Genomic DNA, 18,377 nt, shown 5'->3' on the forward strand with positions numbered 1-18,377 from the left:
AGATAAGGCATTAATTTACAATGAGGGAAGCATTCTCATTTGACCCTGGGAATAGGACTTGGTCCAGGTGACACAATTTCTTAAGCAAGTTCATGATTGGTAGCACTTACAGGAAGATGGCAGTGGTAAGCTAGACCTGTATCATGAAGCCTGGAGCATGGGTATTGTCCTCTCTGCAGCCAGGCAGCTAGTCTTACTAGGCTGACATTGCTGAAGGCTGGTACCTAGTAGAATATTTTAGAGCTCTGCATAATTTTATTCAGATACCATGAGCATTATGTGCCTCTGGTTGATCAAATGTTCCTGGGTAGAAGTCAGACTGGACATGTGTAACAAGCCCTTAAAATTATTGCTGTTCTGTTTTTTTGGCAAGCAAATCTCAGTGAATTTAAGCATTGACTCTCCTAGATCTCTCAAGTATTTTCTAGTTTTGACTGCCATCAGATAGGAATGAGTTATAGGAGGATGTCGTGTGTAGATGTAAACACAGCCCTAGGAGGGAGGCCACACACTGTGCTATGGTTGTCAAGACCAGTGTCTGCTTCTCTGTGTTTCTGAGTGCAAAGTTGATTGGAGACAGACTTAGGTTGCTCAGACTTACAGGTTAAGTACAAGGCAAAATATGCCTTTCCTAATTTATTCTGAAGAAAACATTTATCCCAAAGACAAGATACTTACTTTCCTGTGGCAGGAGCAGGGGAATGACTTGGAGGAGTTGAGTGGCATCATCAACACAGTGTAGCCTCACTTGGGATCCTGATGGAGCGTCATGGGCAGTGTTTTGCTATTGGCTCCCCTTTTGCAGAGACCATATTTGCATTTATTGTTTTCTTCTGACTGGTTACAGTTTAGTTTTGGGCTACAGCTTGGTCTCCAGTGGTCTCTTTTCAAAATTTGGTTCCGAGTCTTCTTGTGGGGGGAAAAGGCAGGGTTAAAACCAGTGTCGAATAACACCAACAGGTTATTTATTTGCCTTTTCACTCTTGCTCTCTCATGAATGCACAGTGGAGCTTCCAGTGCGAGAGATGGCATCTTCTCTCAGACACTAGTGGAATATGTGCTGGTGGCCTTGTGGTTTAAGGTCATCAAGTATAGTAAAGATTGATTGATGTCACCCACATAAACACAAGCTCTTTGGGGACCTCAGTAATTTTTTAGAGCATAAAGGGGTCCTAAGACCAACAAGTTTGAGAACCTGTTTAAACCTACGAATAGGCAGTCACTCCAGAGTGTACTTGTTTTATTCATTCAGCTGTACGCGAACACCTACTGTGTGCCAGGCACTACACTAGGCTAAACAGCAGCAGCTTCTGAGTTAGCATATTATTACAGAAACGTCTTTTTATGAACCTTGATAACTGCTATGACAGAATTGGACCAGGGTAACAAGTACAGTAAAAACCACTTTTTGAGGAGCAACCTGTGGAGGGGCCAGTCACGCAGCGTGAGGTGTTGGAGCGGCCCCAGGAGGGGCAAGGGGGGAGGGTGGAGTGCTGGGTGACCCAGTACCATGATTTTGGATCTTTATATGGTTATACTTGCACGTTCTGGGAATGTGAAACCATCTTTGCTCAGAAATCATTGCCATCAGCGTAGTTTATTGAAAGCAAGCTATATTTGTAAGGTTCCCAGCAGTAGCTGGAAGCCTACTTTAGAAGATGAGCCATGAGAAGGTTCCTTCAGCTGTTGCTTTGCCTCTACAGTACTGTGATATATGCCCCTCATTGTGCTGGGGACATAGTAGTATTCACGTAGTTCTAACTGTCTCTAAAAGGCCACCGAAGAAAAGAATTCAGTGTTAGTGTTACTTGCTAGGCAGTGCTGAGAGTCGTTTATAATGGAACTCATTTTAGAATTCAGTAGTTTCTAGTGCATACTCTCCTCCATGAATCCTATATTGTATATATTCTATATTTACTTTCTTAGTGGTCAGTTTTAATTAATTGCCGTTGTGAAAGCTTGTTCTTGGCACAGCCCTTCATCAAGAGTCAACATGTATTTATCAGAGCAGCTACAGAACTGGCCTCTCCTTCAATGGTAGCTCATTTTTGCAGTTGAATACAACTGGGTGTTTATTTATAGAAATCAGAGTCTGTTATAAGGAAGCATTTGTTTTCACAGAGCAACTTCTGTGCTGAGCAGAAAGTTTACTGAAATGCAGTCGCAGCCTGTACTGCAGAGTACAAACACCAAGTGAGACTCTATTTGGCTTTATTATGTGAAGTCAGGCCTGCTGAGGTGGCAGTAAGGGACAGATTATTATCTCGTGGTTTGAGAGGGAGTGAGGATGGGCAGTAGCCTTTAGTAACGTACCGAGCAATAAGTGAACGTAAGCTGGTCTGATAAGCACGATTTCTAAAATGCCCCGTCCTAATGTCCAGAACCTGTGAATGATGAGACGTCATTCCCACGATGTTATATTGTATAAGTGGAATCATGTGAGCTCTTAAAAGCAGAGTACTTTCTCTGGCTGGTGGCAGAAGAGGACACGAGAGATTAGAAGTAAGAATGGACTTGAACATGGGAGGGATCGATGGGGCGTGCAGGTGGCCCCCGACTTGGGACAGCCTGCAGGGAACTGGATCTTGCCAACAATGAATGAATGTGAAGTGTATTCTTCCCCAGAGCCTCCAGAAAGGTGGGAGGCCCTGAGCAGAGGATCCCGTCACACTGTGTGCCAGATTATAAATTCATGTGGTTTTAAGCCACTAAGTTTGTGGCAATTTGTTACACAGCAATAGAAACCTAACACAGCTGGCAAATGCTGTCCTTGTAAAGGAAAGCCCCTCTCTCTTGGGTGCTGTCAGAGCCCTCACCTCTGAAATCTCTGTGCTGATGGTATAAATTGCTCTCTTGATTAGCCATCTTCTTCTCTAACTTGTTTTGATATTTTGTATTTTCTTTGTGGAAATACAGTAATGACTTCAAATTATTTTGACCATGATCCTTGGTAAGAAATAGTTTTTATGTTGAAACTCAGTTCACTCACAAACACAACTGAAAGAAAAATTTCCTCCAAAAGACTTCATCCTTGTGATGTCAGATGCATTCTGACATCATCTATTTTATTTCTTGTTTTAAAAATGTAGATTATGACTCACTAGACCAGTTTCTTTACTGGTTTTCTCAGAGTTGGAAATCGATACAGTTGGTTGTGCTTCTTCTGTAGTTTTATTTTACTTCTTAAACTTTTAATCACATGCTATTTTTTAAAAATCAATTTGTAGGTAGTAAATGCCTACTGATGGTAAAAGTGGTGTCATGGTTGGGAAGGGTCTCCATTGAAGTACTTGTTTCTCCTGCCCAGGGTCCCTGGTCTCCTTCCACATGTCAGAGCAAACCACTGTTAGGAGCCTTGAAGTGTGCACCCTTCCCTGATAAATAGTCTGCACAGGCCCACACAGAGCATGGCCCTCCCCTCTGCCCATTCCCTCCTTGTGGCCAGTATGGACTCCGCTCCAAGCCCAGGGGCACTGAGGTTATGGCAGGCGACTGTTCCCACAAACAATGCTGAGCAAACCTCTCTGTATATATGTGTGAGGATGGATTCCTGAAAGGAGAATTGCTGGGCCCAAGTGAACGTGCATTTGCAATTTAGAATCTAATTGCCACATTGCTATCTTGTGAAGTTTAGCCGTTTGCTTTGCCACCGGCGGTGTATAGGCATGGCTGTTTTCCCGCACTTTTGCCAACACAGGTATTCTGTGATTTAAAAAAAAAACCAGACTTTTGTTGTTGATAGTACATTTTGTTATAGTTTTAATTTGTATTTCTCACTGTAAGAGAGGGTAAGGTAAGCATCTTTTTATGTTTTAAGAGCCATCTGTACTTTCCCAATTTTTTCTGTTAAGTTTGAGGTCAATTGTAAATAGGGGCCTTACTTGTCTCTTACCCTCCTTATCCAGTCTTTCTTCAAATTGCTCCTGGCTTAAAATCAAATGAACCTAGAGGCTCCTGGCTGGCTCGGTCAGTTAAGCGGCTGACTCTTGATCTTGGCTCAGGTCATGGTTTCATGATGGGGTGGAGTCCTGAGTTGGGCTGTGTGCTGACAGCAGATTCTCTCTACCCCTCTCCCCCGCTCGGGATTCTCTCCCTGTCTCCCTCTCTGTCTCCGTCTCTCTCTCCCTCTCTCTGCCCCTCTCCCTTTGCCCTTCTTCCACTCTCTCAAAATATAAATAAATAAACTTAAAAAAAAAAAAAAGCAAATGAACCCAACCAGACCATTTCTTGTGGCCCTGTACCTGTTGATGTAAATCAGAGAGTGAATTTACTTTTGTTAGGAGCCTGAGACCTCAGATGTTTAAAAGAAGCTTTGCTGATAAAAGAAGGCCCAGTGGAAGTTTGCAGCAGAGAAGAAAGAGGAGGTGGCAGAGAAGGGGGTTGGGAAGCAACCTAGTGGAAGGAGCGAGGGAAGGAAGTGAAGCAGGAGAGCTGGGAAAGGTACGGCTGGTGTCTTGCAGAGGGAAAGTCCCTCTGATGTAAAATTGGTAAGTTCCTGCCACGGACTGAGAAGTGTACTCGCTGAGTCTGCCCTTTGAATGGCAGTAAGTTCTAGCAAAAAGAAACAGGGAGAATGAAGTGCCAGCTTCTACCGAGGCTACATGGGAAGTTTTCTTTTGGTTGTTTCTGACAGCCTTGATGAAATCATTTAAAACAGTGAATTATATGATAGGGAAGGGCAACCACTGAGTGACTTGAGTAGTGCAAAACAAATTGTCTAAAATTGTCATTCCTAAGAAATAAAATCAACTGGGAATGGAATCTCTATGTAATCCAGAGGTTTATTTTGTGTAGTTGATTATGACATCTTAAGAAGAGGGGTTTTTATGAAATTTTTTTTTGTGGTGAGATTGCTTTACATTCTTTTTTTCTTTTCTTTCTCCAAAATCTGTTTATTGGGATAGTTTCCCATTCATGTCGATTCAGGGTGCTTTCAGTGCTGCTTCCGTCTGAAGGAGTGTCCTTCTGTGAGCCTTGCCGATCCTCTGTGGGCTGGCACAGGACGGTGGAGCAACCCACACACAACACCACTTTGCACGTGTCTGAACACATGGTGATTTTGTAGCACCCTGGGCACCTCACGTCCAGGAAGTAGGAGCTGGGGCTCTGCACCAGGCACTTCTTGTGCTTCCTCTTGTCTTCTGAGGGCGGATGCAGGAGGCCCTTCGCCGAGGGGCCTGTTCTCCAGGGCAGGTCATCACTGCAGGAAGCTGTTTTACACTCCTTTCCATGACCACAAAGTCTCTTGTTTGAGGACGGACAGAGAGCTCCAGGAGCACGCGGCTTTAATCTTGTTGACACGTAATTTTCTCATTATGAACATTTACACATACTTTCATCAACAGCAGTCCTGTGTGGTCTGATCTTGTGGAGGAGAAAGGGTGTTCTCCTTTTCCCTTAAGGTGAGTGCTGTTGCCCCATAACCTCCCCCATGCCACCAGCCTGCTGCCTCGGGAAGAGTGAAAGAGCTGTCCAGGGGACTGCCAGCCCCTTGACTTACCTTGACTCCCCTGGTTGGACCCTGGCGCTGTATTTGAACTGTATTTGTAGGCTTCCTTTTGTCCTTGCTGTTGACGATCAGTCCAGCCTTTGAAATCCTCGTTGGTAGGTTGATAGATGTTTTATTCAGCTGGATACCAGCTACGAGTTAAGCTCTGTAAAGTTGTTGATGCTATGCTTTGGTGATCGTTTTACACGAGGACTGGTCCTGAGCTTCAACAGGTGCTCCTCTTCAGCTGATAACAGCTGGAACCTCTTATGGAAGCTCTCATGGCCCCACGAATCTTGCTAGTTTTCTCATTCAGCTGGCATAAGGCATTTGTTGGTTTGTATTCATATAAAACAGCAGTAAGTAGATAGTTAAAATTTCCTTGAAAATCATGATCTAATAAGAGAAAAATTTTCTCTGTACTTGGGAGGCTTGTTGAGGCTTGGACATTTATCATCTTGCTGAAAAGTGTCTCATGATATTTTTTGTGGCATTGGAGAGAATGAAATGAGGACAGGGGCCCAGACAGAGGATGCTGAGCCTGTTCCTGTTTCCCAGATAAGCAGACAAGGGTCTTGGGACCATTGTCAACATCTCATAGGTGTGACGCTCTGCTCTAAGTACAGACGTGACTGTGTGCATTCCCAGGAGTCCACCTGAGACACGAAATTCGTGGGGAAGTGATCCCAGGTCCTGTTGTGTGTGCGGACTGTCCGGCTGCCTACTTGGTGCAGGCCTTGTTCTCCTCTGAGGCTCTTCGCCCCTGCCTCCAAGCACTCCCCCGTTGCGGGTGTGTAATGATGCAGTCACCACCCAGACTTCCCTTTTGGACATGGATCACTTGAATTCAGAGCAGGAATGAGAGGCCATTTTCCCTTGATTTCAGCTCCTTGTCTGAGACCCATCTCTTCCCAGGACGCTGAATATTTTCCACATTTAGTTAGAACATGTGGATACTTCGGTGACTCAGAAGAGGTGCTGGTTGAGTAACACTGCATGATTTTAGCATATACATGCTGTATGATATCATGTAACTGCCTGGACCAGGTTTCAGGCTGAGCTGGATTTGAAGTGACATTTAATTCTCTTGCTCGGGAGCAGGAATAGTGGTCCATTGAAGCCCTCAATCAGAGTGCCAGTCCTGGCTCTCTTCGGGTGGGTGCATTTGCTGGAGAAGGCGGATGGGGAGAGCTTCTGGACAGTGGTGCTGCCTGTCTTGGTGGCTGGCCCGTGGCAGGGGTTCTGTAACTTGAGTGCCAGGATGAGAGCACACCCGTGGAGATCGCACTTAGCAAGAGTGGAGGCTAAGCCTCAGCTGGGGAATTGTGGGCCAGAGTGGGGCTCTTCAAAACAAGGAGCAGTACTGAAGGCTACTTGGGGGGCCTGGGGAAGGTAGGGAGGTGATGTGGGCTTGCTCTTAGTAATGGACTCCTAGTACTGTTTTCATGTGGCCGTTTGGGTTGTGTTGTGTGGGGCACATGCTCACTCAGGCTGACTGTCTGAGGAGGGAGGAACGCATTTATATGAATATGTATGGTGCTCTGAGGGCTATAGGAACGCAGGAATTGGCAGCCTAGAGAAGGCAAGGACCACACAGAGGTTGTAGGAGGCTGGGGGACCCTTTAGCAGTGGCTCTGCTTCCTCAGCTCAGGTACACCCTTATATTCTTGTTCCTCTCCTTCCACTTCTCTTCTTATTATGGTGCTTTCTCACCTTCCTAGAGCTCTTGTCTCATTTTGGGTTATTCACAGCCCCTCAGTACTCCTGGTCTATGCCATGACTTTGTGCTATATGTTCTTTCGAATTTAAGTTTTCTTATTTTTCTTAATTCCCAATCCCATGACTAGGACTCTTGGGAGCCTTCTGCGCTCAGCCCCCTTCTGGGCCCTGGGTTGAGCTGTGGATTGGTGGCTCTGTGGTTAGCTAGTCTCTTTTTTGTGTAAAGAGCTCTGATAGGGTAGCAAGGTTTCACGGACCCAGTGTGAGGTGAGTAGTAGAGAGCACTCACAGCCTGCTATACCCTTGATTAGGCTCATCCCCAGAACCAGGTTAAATAAAGAGGGCCAGGTGCAAAAGGTGAGCACTGGCATTGTCGGCACCTCACATTTCTTTTGCATTTGCATATACCATCTAGTACTTGGTTCCTCCCTCCCTCCCTCCCTCCCTTCCTTCTCTCTTACCCCCCTCCCCCCGCCTCATGCCCAGCCTGGGGCTTGAACTCACAACCCTGAGATCAAGAGTCACATGCTCTACCTGCTGAGCCAGCCAGGAGCCCCTCTGTCTAGTACTTGGTTTCTTGATTTATGTATGAACTAATTAAATTTAGATGCTCAGGAAATAAAGGACCACTGAATCTGCAGGAGATCGGTATTACTGCTCTGAAGTCTTAAATATTTCTTGGCTACACTTTGACCCACATAAAGGGAAAGAGTGCTGTTTGATTTGTTTGGTCTCAACTCATAGGGACCTAATGGATGTTATTCACTGAACAGTAGGAAGGACAGATGTTCTTAGATTCTCCATCCATTGCCGTTCAGAAGGGGATGGTGTTCACTGTCCCCTTTACTCTTTCCTCTGAAACTGACTGGAGGTGTGTCGTTGCAGGCTGGGGGTTCTTCGTTGGCGTCGGCTCCAGTGTCCGCCTTCTCTCGCACTTCTGTCACGCCATCCAATCAGGACATCTGCAGGTAACGCTCTGCTTCAGATGTTGCCGTGGTTCACGTGACATCCCAGAAATAAGCATTAGTGCCTGTAGGTTCTCGATTTTCCATTTGCTTGGTCAGAATGCCTTTGCTCTAAACAGCTGGCCCAATTTTATGTGCTGTTTGCTCACCAAGTTACCACATGAGTCTCATTTCTTCACTTTGATGTCTATTCTCTTTTAAGATTGTTTTTTACTTTCTGTGCTTTTATTCCACTGTTCTCTGCATGCAGTTCCAGTGCAGTGTGTTCTGAGTGTTGTCACCAAAGTCCCGTGCAGTCTGCCGTTGTCTTGAAAGCTCCTCAATGCCAGAGTTCTCTGACACAAGGGCTCACTGTGACAGTTATCTGTAAAGACACATTGTCAAAGAGAAATTCCTGTGGTTCAGAATGGACCCAGGCCTTGAAGCCTGCTGACAATACCAAAGCCAGAAGAATACTAAAGTTCTCAAAATCCCTAAACGATGTGGGTGAGAAGCCCCAGAACACTTCGGAAAGTTTTGACTATGTGGAAAGAACTCGCTCCGAAGGGAAATTGATACTCCCTCAAGATCCAGGTCTCAGGATTAACAGGTTCCATCAGAAGGAAAAAAAAGCACAGCATCACAAACCTCTTGGCAGTTCCAAACATTCTTGCGTTTCATCCCTTTCTGCCAACCGTTCAGTTGCCTCAGAGGTGGAAGCTGGCAAGGGGGGCATCCACGTCCCTCTTTTGGAAGAGAGAGCGGATGCTGAAGCTGTGTCTAGGAGCCGGCGACTGCTCCGGTACCTGTTCTCGCTCTCGCACGGCTCGAGCGCCAGCAGCCTGCACAGGTTCCATGAGCTGGAGGGCTGTGCCGCGCCCCTGCACACCGCCAAGTCCTCCAGCGGGCTGGCAGGGAGCATGGGCTTCTGCTCTGATGAAATGGGAGACGACGATGTCTTTGAGGACAGCGCATCTGCAAAATGGAAGAACAAGGTCCTGCGGGCACCCCTCTGCTCAGTGGAGAAGGACAGTGACCTGGATTGTCCTTCTCCCCCCTCTGAAAAATGCCCCCCCATATCTCCTGTATCCACATCAGGGGATGCCTGCAGGTTGGTTTGCCAAGAACCATCATTCTGGCCATCTCTGCTCCCCATACCTCTGTGGCCTCATCTTGCTTTAATATGTGAAGTTTCAGGAAAATGAAGTAATGGGTGGTTATAGACAATTGTGGGTTAATAATTTTCTCCAGAAGAATGGAGTATTGGTATCATTTGAAAAACCAATTTTTATGACATGGGTCCCAAGGTAGTTTCACAGATGATAAAAGAGGGAGAAGCTACACATATTAAAGGCCAAGCTGACTCTTCTCAACCAAAACTAAGTAGACTTTGCTTAAGGAGATTGGAAGAAAGAAAATAGTATCTCCAGTTTTCCAGCTTGATGATCTAGACGTTAAGCCTTGCCGGCCCCTCCCAGCCTCATTTTTGCCCTTTGTTCCACTTGCAACACAGTGTGCATGGGAAGAGGCCGTTCTTCAGTACCATCTGCCTTCCTTCTTTTTAACTTGGATGCAGCCACCTCTGCCCTCATCCTTTCTCCACTTCCACCCTTTGTCTTCCTGTGTGCAAGCATCCTTGTCTGGCCTCCGGAACCTTTCAGAATTTGCTTTTTGTCACCAGGCTCATCCTTTCCCCATTCTAGCCTTTCCCTAGGCGCCCCTTCTCCAGGCCAGCTGGTACATTTCTAACAGTTGTCTCCGAAACCTCTCTCACAGAAACAAAGAGCTGAGAGTCTGGCCAGGGCCAGGACCTGGCTCCCCCCAGGTCAGGTGTCCCTACCTGCTCTCCAGCTGTTGGAAGAGACCCTTCTGTTTCTCACAAGTCTAAGTTCTTTGAGGTTAGTAGCTATATCCTCTTGTATGCACCCTTAGAAGCCATGAATGGTTTAAAATTCTCATTTCCTCAAAAAAGAAATAAAATTGTAGCCCCTTATCATGGGGTTTTTGGGTCCAAGAGAGGTTCTGTGTTTTCTCTGTTTACTCTCTGAGGGAGGACGGAGACGTGTAGTTGTGTGTGAAGGTGAAATTAGTGATTATAGATAAAAGCAGATTTGTCATCTTTTTAAGTCACCGGTAATTTTGGAAGGTAGAGTGCTGGTTTTGTTTCACACAGAAATTTTTTCCCCTAATTATTTTAACATGTTCTGAAAGATGCTTCCATGTTGCCTTAAATTCGTCTCTCAGTGACATTTTTAAATCTTCCCAAAAATGGCTGCTTTGTCATTTCTTATATCATTTTTTCCTCTCTGATGCCAAATGCCATCCAGACTTTCCATGTTGGTGCGGTAAGCTAGAAGTTCTTAGCTTGTAGTAATCATTCTCATCCGTGTCTGTGCGTTTTTGTGCTTGTAGTCGTTTCTGTGATGTTTGTCGCTGAAAGTTTTCTTTGGGGGGGGATTGACCTTCCCCCGAAGCGTCCTCTTCCCCTGTCGTGTGGCCCTCCCGGTAACGACTGGCCTTCCTTTGCTGCAGGATCTGCCACTGTGAAGGGGATGACGAGAGCCCTCTGATCACCCCCTGCCGCTGCACAGGGAGCCTCCACTTCGTGCACCAGACCTGCCTGCAACAGTGGATCAAGAGCTCCGACACACGCTGCTGTGAGCTCTGCAAGTACGAGTTCATCATGGAGGTCAAGCTGAAGCCTTTGAGAAAAGTACGTGTGAGGACACGTTCAGAAGTGCTCTCGCCTTGCTGAGACGAGGGCCCTGGGAAGAGTTAGCACCTTGGACTGGATGGAGCCGTAGCTTGCTTGTGTTCATTTCTGTAAGAAGTGGGGGCTGTGCATACATTCGTGCTACAGAAGTCATCGTTTCCGTTTCTGATTTCCCACTCCCTCCTCTCAGGAAGAAGCTCTTTCTGACCATTCAGTCCTAATGTGTTTTTCCGTCAAACTAAGACTGGTTGCTTATCTGTGTCAGTCATTTGGCCGTTGGCCACAGACTGTTTTGTGACATCTTAGGAGTTAACTTTGTACATATTAACTGCTCATGTCTTGCCTCTGAGTAGGACTGTACATCAGACATCAATTAGTATCTCTCTCTGACACAGAGCACAGAATGAAATAGTAAATTTATTTGTATATATTGTGATAAATATTTGCTAGTTGGCACGGTGAGAGTGGATGGGAAAAGAAAGGAACCTCAGGCCTTACATAAAATGCACCTCTCTTCAGGCCCCAGGTCACTGCCCCCTCTGAGCGAGCCTGATCTGGCAGCTGCCGCCTGTGTAATGGTTTTCAGTGTGTCTTTCTATATGCCCAGCATACAAGGTTTTGTTTGGAAGAATGAAAGACTTGTTCTTATCTCGGAATCTCAATATGTCAGTTCAAGGAAAATCACATGATCACATCGAAACACCTGACAGTGCGAAGGGAACGAAGATTAAGTCGCGGCGGAGCATGTCCAACAGTTCAAGGAGGAAGCATTGGTTGTGGGCTGGAGCGCTGGGGGAGGGGAGCGGTGGTAGCTTCACAGAATGTTTGGGTGTTGAAGCCGTTCTTGAAGGAGCAGTAGGATTTGGAGTACAGCGAAAGGAGTTTAGAGAGGTCACATTGTCTGTGAAGAAAAGCATACACCGAAAAGGTGAGGGTGAGCATTTCAGGACCGTGTGAAAGGCTTGGACTGAGTGTGTCTTGGGGAATAGCCGGAAATCAGGGAGCAGAGAGCATTTTAGGAGGGAAGCCAAATGAAGATACCGTATAAAACCACAGCAGAAAGCCATCTGGATGTTGGAGAAGACAGCTGCAAACTACTTAAAAAATGTTTTGCCCCATAAAAATAATAGAATTTGTTGGATACCTACTCTGTGCTGGCCTCTCAGGTGAGATGTGTAGCCTTTGACCAATATAAACAATCTAGGAGGCTGTACTTTCAGCTTATCCTATATAGAACCATCTGGAAAGTGGCTGTGATTAGGGCTGGCCAAGGATATGCAGAGTGTTTATGCTTTGTTCTTTCTCTCTACCCTTATATGTTTTCTTCTGATTTGGAAAGCAGTAAATGAAAAAGAAAATCTGGCTATTTGGAGCAAATTAATGAGCTCCTAGAGGAGATGGGACTGGCAGAGCCTGCTTATACCAGGAACTCTTAGCATCGATTTCAAGCTGTTGCTGCCAAAGTAGCAAAGGACCAAAGAGTGAGCGCCTTCCGCCATCACTGTCACGATGTAGTGTGACCATCTGCTAGTGTGTTGTGGCGTCATCAACCCTCTTCCCCTCACTCATGCAAGTCAGCAAGGCAGGGAGGTCTCATGTGTGCCACCTGGGTCTGGGGCCAACATGCCGTTTTCATCAGGCCGAAACCTAGAGTCCTTTAGCTAGCCATTAGTTGTTTGCCTGCAAGAATAAGCAGACAAAAGGATTGATTGGTGGTTGTGGTTCATAGCTCATCTTGATCCCAGCTTCTTTTCATTGCATACAAAGTTGGCTGTCGACAGAATACCAGTGCCTGGTACCTAGTTGAAGCCAAGTGGTTTAAAGAGAATGACTTGTAGTATTTGGGGAAATTCATCTAGATTGGGGAAAGGGGAGGGGGGAAAAGCCAGTCTTACCCATCTACAATGCTGTCACCTTCATTGTAGCCCTTTACATTTGGGGGCCTACACCTCATGCTCTGCGTGTTGTCTTTCCAGTGGGAGAAGCTGCAGATGACGGCCAGCGAGCGCAGGAAGATCATGTGCTCAGTGACGTTTCATGTCATCGCCATCACCTGTGTGGTCTGGTCCTTGTACGTGCTCATCGACCGTACCACTGAGGAGATCAAACATGGACAGGCAACAGGTATGTGCTCAGAGTGACAGGTGAGCTCGGTATGGAGATCGGGTAACACGCTGGGGTCATAGGATTGGAGGGTTACTCCAGATTGGTATTTAAGTCAGACTTCAGATGTCTGGGTTTCTGGAGTGAGAGCATTAATTATGAGGTACCAAGCATCCTTTTCGGATGATTCTCTTGCTGTGGTGAGTAGTTTTAAAAAAACCCAGTCAGAAGAGATCAAATCAGGGAAGGAGAGAATCTCTGCAGACTGTTTCCTAGAAGAGCACGAGGATGAGAGAGAGTGGACACCAAGGACACCCTGCCTTTGGTGAAGCTAGATGGATGAGTGAAGAATCCATTGGTTACGGGAAGGTCAGCAGTTGTGTTTAATTACTTCAGATCTTAAATTAGGTGTGCTGATAGACTAACTGGGTTTTTCCCCTTCCAGGAATCCTAGAATGGCCCTTTTGGACTAAATTGGTGGTTGTGGCCATCGGGTTTACTGGCGGACTTCTTTTCATGTACGTTCAGTGCAAAGTATACATACAATTATGGAAGAGACTCAAGGCTTATAACAGAGTAATCTATGTTCAAAACTGTCCAGAGACCAGCAAAACGAATATTTTTGAAAAATCTGCACTAACAGAGCCCAACTTTGAAAATAAAGATGGACCTGGAACCTGTCATTCCGACACAAACTCTTCTTGTTGGACAGAACCTGAAGACACTGGAACTGAAATCGTTCATGTCTGATTTTGTGGAGGGTGTAGTTTTCCTGGACATCGATGAACAGCTGAAGGAAATTGTTTACTGCCAATTCTGTACCTTTTTTTATGTCCTTTAATAGCATAGACCAGGCAGGCGACTGTTTTTTTAATGGCTTCTCTTTTTCTAAACCCTCCTTAGTGAATCTCCCAGAAAGCCCTCACATTGGCTGTGCGCGGCGGGGTCCCACTTCTGCCCGCACTTCCACGGGAAGGGAGGTCCCCGTGACACTGCGAGGGGGAGCTGGCTGGGTTCTGGCCCACGAAGCCTTGAGCAGTGAGAGAATAAAATGCCGGACCCTGAGAAGAGCAGGAGCCGGGTGGCACCCTGGCCTCAGCGCCCTGCCTCTCCCGGTCAGCAGCAGTCCCCCCACTGGAGCAGAATGTGTGGGAATGTCTAGTCATGCCAGAGGATTTCCTCCTCACCAAGAAGAGCCTGGGGAGTTGATGCTGCCACTGACGTTTCTCCCGAGCAGACCGGGCAGTGGTGCTCTGTGCGTGGTGGCGAGCGATTCACTGAGCAAACAGCACTTTACAAAAAGAGAATCTTTATTTTGTAGTATGTGTGTCCAGCGGGATTGACATTTAAAAGAACGTCTCATTTAGAAGCCTTCCCTTCATGACCCTGATTACCTATCTCTTTTACGTTATGATAGATCTAAAACCCTTTTTGCCTTATATATTCTAAGAAACCTGACATCTGCTCTGTGTCCATAAAAGGAACTTGTGGCTATAAAACAGGATAAACAGGCCTGAGGCTTTTTCATAATGTTTCATGAGAATTAATGAACACCAGATGGCAATTTGAGCATAGTTCCTGTGGTTTCAGGCCTATTATATGGCAAGTCTTCATGTCACAGGCCTGCCCCAAATATTTTTTTTTTGTCAACACTGAAAAAGAAGGTTTTGTGAGATCTAAACAAAAGGAAGGAAGTGAGTAATTAGAACAAAACTGAATGTTTAAAAATGATTCCTTTATGGACAACCTCTCCGGTTCGTGCTGGCTTCACACTGACGGAGTGAGCACACACCGCCCTGGTCTGGGGCACGCACACTGCAGGCACTCCTGGGCGCCGGCCACCTTGGACAGCTTCTCCTGGGTGGCTCTGTGGATCACTGCTCAGGGCAGAGAGACAGACGGGCTGGCTCTGGGACAAAGGCCAGGAGCGAGTAGCAAACTGCCATGGCCCCACTGGGTCACTGCCCCCAGCCACACCTCCACCCATTTATCGCCTTAACTGGACTGGACAGCGAGGACCCTTTAGGGGCCCCTGGCCCTGTAATCAGTTCGTTCTGTCATCAGGGATTATCTCCTGTACCATTTTCATAAGACAAAACCAAAATCACCACCATCAAATGGCCTTTGTCCCTTTAAAAAGTCTGCTTAAAGTTCTGTTTTTAAAAACCCATTTCTCTGCACCAGGTAAATAAGAGTCATCTCCAGAAAAATAGGCCAAGAGGGTCTGCAGTGTAACATCATCATGCCCAGAATACTTCCTCTCCAGGTGACTCTGCATCTGCAGAGCCTCCTATAAGGGGAAGGCTGCTTGGGCGGGGGAGGGGGTGTCCTGCCCTCAGTCCTCTGAACCTTAGGTGCCCCACCTGTCCTGTTTTGAGGATGAAGCAAGCACAAGATGATTCCTTTGCCTTTCAGACTGGAAGTGCTGTGGTTAGTTTTGAAAGCCAGGACGAGGCCGAAGTGTGTCTAAGCTCTGGGAAGGGCGTGTGGTAGCAGGCTTTGCCCTGCCACCTCCTCCCACCCAAAGTCTGACTCATCAGGATCACGGATCCCTGTCTAAGGATCTGCTCTGCCGTGGCCTTCCTCTGGTTGGGCAGGCACTATCCAACCATGGCAACCCCTGAAAATAGGTCAGCCTGCTCTCGCTCTCTCGCGGTCTCTATCGCGCTCTCTCTCGCTCTCTTATCTCCCAGGCCGCATCCGGTCCGCGCCTGTGTTCACTGTGCCCCAAGTGCAATTACCCACACCCCTTCTCAGCCTGGGGACTCCAGGCAGCTACACGCTGTCCACTCAGGGGAGCTGAGTCCTGGTCGGCCCTGCCTCTACCCCTTAGAAACTGCCCAGGCAAGGCCTCTTGTCCCTGCCATCTTCTTACAGCGAATGAGTAGTCACGTGAAGACTGGGATAGAATTTTAAGTGAGAATCCTTCCCCTCTCCCCTGATGGAGGCCCTTATGCTGAAGCTGAAAGTCACTGAGACTTCCTGCAGATGGGAAAGTGTGCTTTAGGTAAGGGTAGCTGCTGGGCCGCCCACCCGTCATGGCTGGCACCCCGTAGAGCAAAGGTGCCTTTATAACCATGACCGCTGTGTTGCTCCCATGCCTGACCAGGTTGTCACGTGAAACCCTTACTTCTTTTCAGGAAGGCCTAACACCATCTCATCACCTCCACCAAACTCCTTAAAGCCTTCTGCCTGGGGACAGTCCATCCCACGTCCTTCTTTCCTGTTCTGGGATGGCACACAGATGTCCCCTTGCCTTTCTCTTTTCTTGTAGGTTCTAGTTGAGCTCCTCTCACCCCTTTCTTAGTCCCGGCCTTATTCCCCACCTACTGAACTGGGAAGCCAGAAGCCCTGGAAAGGTGCTGTGCTGCCATCTAGTGGGGGAAGCAGATCTGCCAGGTGTACCTTTAATCCACATCAGCTTGCCCTCTAGTTTTTTGGGGGTTATTTATTCCCTAGGCTCCCCGCCCCCTCCCATTCTGCACCTGGCTTTGTGGGAGGATGACACTTGGCTGAACCAGAAATGTGGGATGAGCCTGTGGGTCTCAGGGCCAGGACGGCTGATACTTGGGGGCCAGGCAAAGGGGAGAGGGAAGTGGCTCAGGGGTGTGGCCAGCTAGCTCTCTCTGATTTGGCCTTTGCTTCCCCAAAAGTTACAGTATGGCTCGAGGGCTTCTGACTTTGGCCGCCAGCAATAATTTGGTTTTTTTTTTTGTGCCCGAGTTGATTTTAAGAATTCCTGGAAACCATAAAAAGGTCTCATCCTGCTCCAGGCCTCTATGTCTCCTCCTTTTTCACCTCCTTCCACCGTTTTCAATCTTATGGGTCTAGTTTTCAACCTTGCTGGCGTGCCCTCCCTGGCTCCAGACATGCAGGCCCCAGGCAGTGGGCCAGCGCAAGCGCATCAGGTAGTACCTGCACAGTTAGGGCTGCTTCTGCTGCCTGGTGGGTCAGCCACACGGCTGGCGGAGGCCTGCAAACAGCAGGGCCGAGATCCACGATGCTGTGCATTTGGCCTGATGCAAAGACACTTTTTGAATACTTTCCCTTTTAGATCTGATTTGAAACATGCAGCTTCCCTCTCCAGCCCAAGGAAAGACCGAAACATAAGGGAAGAAAAGGATTTATCTTTGTTTCGGAAGTAATTAAGTTGTGCAGCTATTTACCTATTTAGATGCAACGTTTATAGAAAGCTGATTGTTAATAAAAACCAAATTTACACTGGCATGTGTGGTGTAGTTTCTAAAAGGCACTTCACATTTGAAGATTTTCTTAACTTGGAAACTTTCTAGTTCTCTAAATGTCTGGTTTTGTATCCTTTTGTGTATGTTCACTGTTTCTCAGTATTACCACTTGAATAATTCTCTGGGGGGTTGTTTCTGTTATATACGGGGTGTCTAATTGCAGCAATAAAGCATCTCTTTAAAAAGGAGTTTTGCCATGAAAGTATTTTCCTGCAAAAAGCCTGGGAACACTGGCAGGCATTCCAGTGGTTCTGATCCCCTTTCCCCATTCCTCTGGCTTGCACGTTGGGAAAGAAAATCACACAACCTCTGGAGGTATCTGTTTTCCTCAGCCTGTCCCTGCAAGGGGGGACGATTCCCCCAGACGCTGGTGGTTGGTGAGGACAGGGTGGTTTCAGGGGTGCAAGCATGGGAGTGAAGACCGAAGTAGCTCACACAGATGTGCTGCTTTCAAACATCCAGGCTCTACTTGGACTCCATTCCCTATGAGAAGCCAGATTCAAGTTCAGGATGGGTATGCTAGTGGGACCATTGGAACAGATTATTGCCTTACTGGCCTTATCTGTTGAAACAGTTACTGAGCCACAGCCTAGCTGAGGAAGGGGACCCAGGGAGGACCAGCAGGATCTCTGGCAATAGTTTGGCCTGGCTGCCTCTCCCGGCCTCCAACAGAGCTTCCTGTGTTGTGGTGTTGCCTCCGGGTCTCGAGACTGCAAACTGCCCACAGGGCTGTAAGCGCTGAGGACAGCACCTGCCTTTACCTGTGTGCGTGAGGTGAAAACAGGCCAGGATTGCCCTGTATATACTGTACCCTAGGCGAGCCCAGAGGATTCGTCCACCGGTTAAGGGTACCGTAGTACCTACCAGGAGACTTTGGAGCTAAGCAGGAAGATATTTGGCCAAGTGTCCTTGCCAGTCTTCTGGAGCTGTTGAGACTTCTGGAGGAGGATACGACCACGTAACAGCTGAACAGGTACGTGCTTGTGGGAGAGGGGGGAGCCGGGAGGACCCCTGAGCTAAAGTGGTCAACTATTGGCTGGAGGGGTTGTAGCAGGATTCTCACCCAGAGAGTCCTGACACTGAGACTTTTCTTTCTAGGAAGCAACTTTATTCGTGCCAGCACCGCTCAGTTGGGTTCGTACCCAAAGGACTGAGCCCCGAGTGCC

General features: G+C 47.3%; 1 protein-coding gene across 8 annotated transcripts in view; it reads left to right on the forward strand.

Annotated features, from left to right (window-relative positions):
- MARCHF8 (membrane associated ring-CH-type finger 8) overlaps positions 1-17,396 on the forward strand; it is a 122,956-nt gene extending 105,560 nt beyond the window's left edge. For 7 of the 8 annotated variants that reach the window (XM_042960275.1, XM_042960274.1, XM_042960273.1 and 4 more), the window contains 5 exons: positions 8,093-8,175; positions 8,423-9,262; positions 10,684-10,864; positions 12,841-12,988; positions 13,413-17,396. In XM_042960275.1, the coding sequence (XP_042816209.1) occupies positions 8,093-8,175; positions 8,423-9,262; positions 10,684-10,864; positions 12,841-12,988; positions 13,413-13,717 (1,557 nt within the window). In that variant the 3' untranslated portion in view covers positions 13,718-17,396. The remainder of the gene's footprint in view (positions 1-8,092; positions 8,176-8,422; positions 9,263-10,683; positions 10,865-12,840; positions 12,989-13,412) is intronic. The other variant, XM_042960279.1, reaches the window with a different exon arrangement.
- Positions 17,397-18,377: the final 981 nt, after the last annotated feature.

The sequence above is a fragment of the Panthera tigris genome, chromosome D2 (assembly GCF_018350195.1).
Source record: "Panthera tigris isolate Pti1 chromosome D2, P.tigris_Pti1_mat1.1, whole genome shotgun sequence".
Taxonomy (NCBI): domain Eukaryota; kingdom Metazoa; phylum Chordata; class Mammalia; order Carnivora; family Felidae; genus Panthera; species Panthera tigris.